This window comes from Oncorhynchus gorbuscha, linkage group LG05 (genome assembly GCF_021184085.1).
Source record: "Oncorhynchus gorbuscha isolate QuinsamMale2020 ecotype Even-year linkage group LG05, OgorEven_v1.0, whole genome shotgun sequence".
NCBI lineage: Eukaryota > Metazoa > Chordata > Actinopteri > Salmoniformes > Salmonidae > Oncorhynchus > Oncorhynchus gorbuscha.
The window spans coordinates 35,149,316-35,155,641 of NC_060177.1; the positions used below are offsets into that span (position 1 = coordinate 35,149,316).

The 6,326-nt window shown below is 41.8% G+C and overlaps 1 protein-coding gene across 1 annotated transcript; it reads right to left on the reverse strand.

Moving 5' to 3' along the window:
• Window positions 1-1,968: 1,968 nt before the first annotated feature.
• LOC124035097 (fibroblast growth factor 3-like) lies at window positions 1,969-5,682 on the reverse strand. The gene is made up of 3 exons (XM_046348516.1): window positions 4,933-5,682; window positions 3,464-3,567; window positions 1,969-2,751 (listed from the first exon to the last, which is right to left on the reverse strand). Exons 1-3 carry the CDS (start codon window positions 5,207-5,209, stop codon window positions 2,365-2,367), a joined length of 768 nt encoding a protein of 255 aa, XP_046204472.1. The 5' UTR covers window positions 5,210-5,682; the 3' UTR covers window positions 1,969-2,364.
• Between the last annotated feature and the right edge of the window lie 644 nt (window positions 5,683-6,326).

Sequence of the window (6,326 nt, forward strand, 5' to 3'; positions counted from 1 at the left end):
TGTTTTGACAATATCTCTTGTTACCATACATTTGGGTGAGGGGTACACCTGGTTGGTTACAACAAAGTAAAAAATAATAACATTGGTAAATGTAGAAACAATCTCATCAATAATTTAAAAAACACAGGTACCAAATAAATATTCATATCATTGGCAATATACAAAGTACTTCTCGCAGTTTACAGACAGTACACTATCACATCATAAGTACATTTCAAAATAATAGTGTTCCCATGTTTTTATTTGTTTTCTTTTTTATGTTAGTTTGAAAAAGTGCTTTGCTGTATTTCTGTTTCTCTGGAGCATACCACCTCCTTGGCATCTGTAAGCACTTGAATGATGGAGCATACCACCTCCTTGGCATCTGTAAGCACTTGAATGATGGAGCATACCACCTCCTTGGCATCTGTAAGCACTTGAATGATGGAGCATACCACCTCCTTGGCATCTGTAAGCACTTGAATGATGGAGCATACCACCTCCTTGGCATCTGTAAGCACTTGAATGATGGAGCATACCACCTCCTTGGCATCTGTAAGCACTTGAATGATGGAGCATACCACCTCCTTGGCATCTGTAAGCACTTGAATGATGGAGCATACCACCTCCTTGGCATCTGTAAGCACTTGAATGATGGAGCATACCACCTCATTGGCATCTGTAAGCACTTGAATGATGGAGCATACCACCTCCTTGGCATCTGTAAGCACTTGAATGATGGAGCATACCACCTCCTTGGCATCTGTAAGCACTTGAATGATGGAGCATACCACCTCATTGGCATCTGTAAGCACTTGAATGATGGAGCATACCACCTCATTGGCATCTGTAAGCACTTGAATGATGGAGCATACCACCTCCTTGGCATCTGTAAGCACTTGAATGATGGAGCATACCACCTCCTTGGCATCTGTAAGCACTTGAATGATGGAGCATACCACCTCCTTGGCATCTGTAAGCACTTTAATGATGGAGCATACTACCTACTTGGTCATTGTAAGCACTTGAATGATGGCGCATACCACCTACTTGGTCTCTGTAAGCACTTGAATGATGGAGCATACCACCTACTTGGTCTCTGTAAGCACTTGAATGATGGAGCATACCACCTACTTGGTCATTGTAAGCACTTGAATGATGGCGCATACCACCTACTTGGTAATAATAATAATATAATAATAATAATATAGGCCATTTAGCAGACGCTTTTATCCAAAGCGACTTACAGTCATGTGTGCATACATTCTACGTATGGGTGGTCCCGGGGATCGTCTCTGTAAGTACTTGAATGATGGAGCATACCACCTACTTGGTCTCTGTAAGCACTTGAATGATGGCGCATACCACCTACTTGGTCTCTGTAAGTACTTGAATGATGGAGCATACCACCTACTTGGTCTCTGTAAGCACTTGAATGATGGCGCATACCACCTACTTGGTCTCTGTAAGCACTTGAATGATGGCGCATACCACCTACTTGGTCTCTGTAAGTACTTGAATGATGGAGCATACCACCTACTTGGTCTCTGTAAGCACTTGAATGATGGCGCATACCACCTACTTGGTCTCTGTAAGCACTTGAATGATGGCGCATACCACCTACTTGGCATCTGTAAGCACTTGAATGATGTCCAGTTCTTACTTGAACTTAAAGCTGCTGATAAATGAAACGGATATGAAAAATAACTGTACACATATATACATGCATTTTGCACACAATGTATATAGACTCTCTTTTTTTATTTTCTACTGTGTTATTGACTTGTTAATTGTTTACTACATGTGTAACTCTGTGTTGTCTGTTCACACTGCTATGCTTTATCTTGGCCAGGTCGCAGTTGCAAATGAGAACTTGTTCTCAACTAGCCTACCTGGTTAAATAAAGGTGAAATTAAAAAAAAACATTTTTTAATTCTGATCTTTAAAAAGTTCCACAAGAACACAAAAATAACTTGTCTTCTTCCAGGTAATAAGACAGTAAGAAGATATCCAGCTGTGTTGACTTTAGTCACATTCACACGTGTATGTACAAAACAAACACCAAACCTATCATCCTTTCATACTTGTGTAGTGGTAGATTTAACTTTAGATGTATGTGCCTGACTCAAATTCCCAGGCAAATCTTGTGTTGGTATTGCAATAGTTGTGGGGGATGGTTCGAGTTGCATGTATCTCAAGCAAGGATTATGGCGTGAGCTTGTTCAATGAAGTATAGCTTGCTGCCACTGACTGATCCAAGTGACATTTTCTCCTTCTAAAAACAGATGTTTCAGTAAGTCCGTTTTTGGTCATTTTCATGTGCCGTGAACTGGTGCTCCTCAGCGGAGAAATAGGGCCCACTGCTCAGGCAGTGGCGAGTGACAGTCAGTCACCAGGCCTCTTGGTTCTGCCCTTTCTGCCACGGGCCCGGTGTCTCCGTCTCCGGTGCTCAGCCCGGCCCATAGTGGGACTCTGCTGTCCAGCTGGAGGCCTCTGGCTGTCACGGAGCTTTCGCACCATCTCGTGGTCCTTATTGCCTAGCACTCGAGGCAGGAAAAGGGAGGCTTTGTCAGTGCTGCGTGTCTTAAAGCCCCTCCTTGGCCGGCCTTTACCATTGATGGACACATACCACTGCCGCTTGGCACTGGCTCGTCGTTTGCCACTGCCACCCACTGCAGGGGGCTGCAGGGTGGAGTGGTGTCGTGAAGCATATGTGTTGTAGCCCAGCTCATGAATCCGCTCCAGGAACTCACACTCCTGGTTGAACACATCCTGAAAGATAACACAATGTCAATCAACCTTTCATCATTGTCAATCAGTCCTTTCATTAATCATTTCATTAATGACATTGGACCAATACACACATAGACGTGAATCTATGAGATCACAATTTCACATGAAAGCTATTCAAATAGGCCTCCTTGATTCACTGACATCTACATCACACACACACACACACACACACACACACACACACACACACACACACACACACACACACACACACACACACACACACACACACACACACACACCTTTGTTTTGCTATCCTTGTGAGGACCAAACAATTTATTTCCGATTCAAAATAATATTTTCCCTAACCCTAATTCCAACCCAAACCCCTAAACCTAAAATAGCATTTTTCCTTGTGGGGACCAGCAAAATGTGAGGACTTCTGGGCCCCACAAAGATAGTAAAACCAAACACAGGCACCCACACAAACACATTCCATGTGATTGATCATAATGCCTTGCATTGATGATAGGTTGCTTCAAACTCTTGAGAACTAGAGCAGTGACCAATTAGTTGGAGCAGTCGCACAAGCCTCATATAAGATATGTTGTTTAGGGAAATCCCTCCAGTTTGGTGCAGTTTTACGCAAGATAAACAGCCCAATGGGATAGATGGAATCAAATAGCGCTCCTTGTTACCCGAATCCTCTTAATGAATATCTAGGTATCTTGGCAAATGTGACAACACTTACCGAGGCGTATAGACGTCCTTTATCATTCATGGCCAGATACCTCCCGGAAAATATCCCCTTTATCGCTACCACTCCAACATCCACTGCTGTGATCTCCATGATGCCTAAGAAGACGAGACCAAATGTTATGCATTAATACATTCTGAATAACATTTGCATCGAGGCTATAGTAGACTATAGGAGTAGTAGTAGCAGTACTGTCCTGCATGACGCTATCATTTGGATGACGTGTAGAGGCTTCGGCGTTCTCGGGCTCCATTACGCACTGAAACACTTTGGGCTATATCATGATAATAAACGTTATGCGTTTTGGTTAAGTGTCGGGTGTAGAAACACAACGTATATGAAATGTTTATTTTTTTTAAATAGCTTGACTGCGTATCTTTTCCTTTTTGGGGGGTTGTAATGTGATTACAAAAGTCAATTTTCTCACAAATAACTTTGATAAATTAAGATCTAATTGGATGTTTAGAAGTTGTAAGAATATTACATTTGGGTTTATTTGCTCTATCGTCACCCATTGATTAGTCTATGTAGGGTATTCAGTGGTTTCGGATAATCGTCATTGATTGGATAAATACATCCGCTACGACCCAGCTTTTGTGTCTCTCATTGTCTGTTAATTATGATGTTCATATGTAAATAGGCCTCAATTTAGTGTTTGGGTTTGGCTAATGGGCGCTCTATTGCCTGATAAGTGACTATGCCTAAGTGTTTAAATACTACAGTTAATAAGTGTCCTCTGGTCACGTTTTCAAAGATATACAAACATTATTTACACTGCTCAAGTCAAATATGCAAGAGGAAACCATTCAGTATACCAATTATCCGTAATTGTGACCCTGATGAAGTAGCCTGGGGGGCAGTTTATGTGTGGAACAGTGGGAAGTGATCAGTTTGGTATATATTGCATCACATGTATGACAGCTTACCAACCGGTGTTGTCATCTATGTGATCTACTGCACCCCATAGGCGAATACTGTTTTATAAAGAGCATGCCTGACCTAATGCAGCTATGAATGAAAATGTAGTCCAAATCGCATGGAATGATACTTCCAGCGCCACACAATTAAAACATAAATTATTCAATTCAACAGACATTTCCTTTATTAATTACGTTTTTCAAATGCTTATGAAACAAACAGTGTTCTTTAAAAACAAAATATATACGCTCTTAGAAAAAAAGGTTCTGGATAGAAACAAGAAAGGTTATATTGCGTGCGTCATATATTATGGTACCCCTAAAGGTTCTATATAGAACCCTTTTAACGCCGGAGGTTCTTCACTCAACCAAAATTGGTTCGATATAGAACCCTTGGATTTCATAGGGTTCTATATGGAACCAATTTTTTTTTGCCATATGTAAAGCAAGCATATAACCATGTTTGGTTCTACCCATAACCTTTTTTTTCTACGCGTAGGCTACACATATAAAGGAAATACAACATGCATTATAGCCTATACTTACTAAATTGGTTGTTTTCCTCAAGAGAACCGTCTATTTTCCCGCTTGGGTGTATTTGCAAATGATATTTAGTTGCACAGTAAAGTTTTCTGCATCTTGGTGCTCCTCCGAGGTGCTCGTAGACTCCACCGCGTCCCCCAGCATCTCTCCGCTGCCTTGGGTCACACGCCTGGCCCCTGGCACAAGGCGTCCCTGAAGTCCTAGCAAGCCTCGGAGACAGATAATCCTGCTTGCTTTGGTCCAAGAAACTCAGCAACAACAGGAACTGAATTATAACCATTGTGGCATGGCTGTATATCGTAAGATTCTGACAAGAATGGATAGAAATGGCCTCCGGGGTCCCATTAAAGAGTTGGCGTATGCCTTTGCAGTAGTGGTGGCACAACGTAATGATCCTGCCCACGAAACATTGGCACGCAGATGTGTTCCTCTGCCGTCTCTTTATCTGAAGTGATCTGGTGAAGCCGTGGTCGATTAGGGCCGGTGCGTTGACAACAGTGTGGTCTCGTCCTGGCGGTTATCGTCTCCTTTGCTCTCCCTACAGTGGACTGTAAAAAGTTCAGGATCCTACAAGGAGCCTATCGTGAGATTTCGCTGATCGACAGCGTGCACAGATCTAAAAGAACCTTCCAGTGACAATAGCCTGAACTCCGACCAATTGATACAAAGGAAAGGGGGAGGCAAGGTATCAGCCTTGCGTGAATCAAGAGAGTGCAGCGTGGATAAAATTACACAGCTTTACACACAGTGGCTTATATAAACCGCATCGCAAAGAGCGAGCCATCTGATGGCAGTTTCCCTCTGAACTCCTCTTTTGAAATATCCCAAAGACCAAATGATGCACTGTGGTTTAAGACATGCGCGCCTATCCAAGTGCCCTATCAATTCCGTTTAACAGGTGAAGGTAGGAAGGAGTCTTAAACCAAACAAAACATTTGGTTCGTGGCTCAAAGATACAGTACTGCTTATTGGAAACATCTGCAAACTTTTATATAATTCAAATGATCCTAACCAAGCACTCCCAGGGATCAGGAAACCAACTTTTAGGGTTTAGTTTCTTTCGCCTATTATGTCCATATTAAAATAGTGTCTCATATAATATTATAATATTAGTCTACGGGTTGTCTAAGTGGTTTGATAGATTACATGTAACTGAGCATTTCAGAGCATTTCATTTGCCCAGGCCTTCGGTTTGTGTAAATTATTGTCATAATGATGTTATATTTCATACTTTTTCCTGTTTGATTTTGATCAGATAATCTAACCAGCCTAACATATATGAGGTGTTTCCACTATCACACTCTCAAATAGTTGAAATGTATTTATTTAAATATGAATTTCAGGGTGGTCCAAATATCTCAAGTGACTGTCCTACCAATGTATTAACGCTAGCAGGT

Bases quoted from the DNA above. Each gene is read 5' to 3' on its own strand.
- LOC124035097 (XM_046348516.1), bottom strand. From the start codon at position 5,209: ATGGTTATAATTCAGTTCCTGTTGTTGCTGAGTTTCTTGGACCAAAGC. The intron at 3,568-4,932 runs GTAAGTATAGGC...TCGTCTTCTTAG, and splicing joins TGAGGAAAACAACCAATTTA to GCATCATGGAGATCACAGCA. The intron at 2,752-3,463 runs GTAAGTGTTGTC...GTTATCTTTCAG, and splicing joins AAGGACGTCTATACGCCTCG to GATGTGTTCAACCAGGAGTG.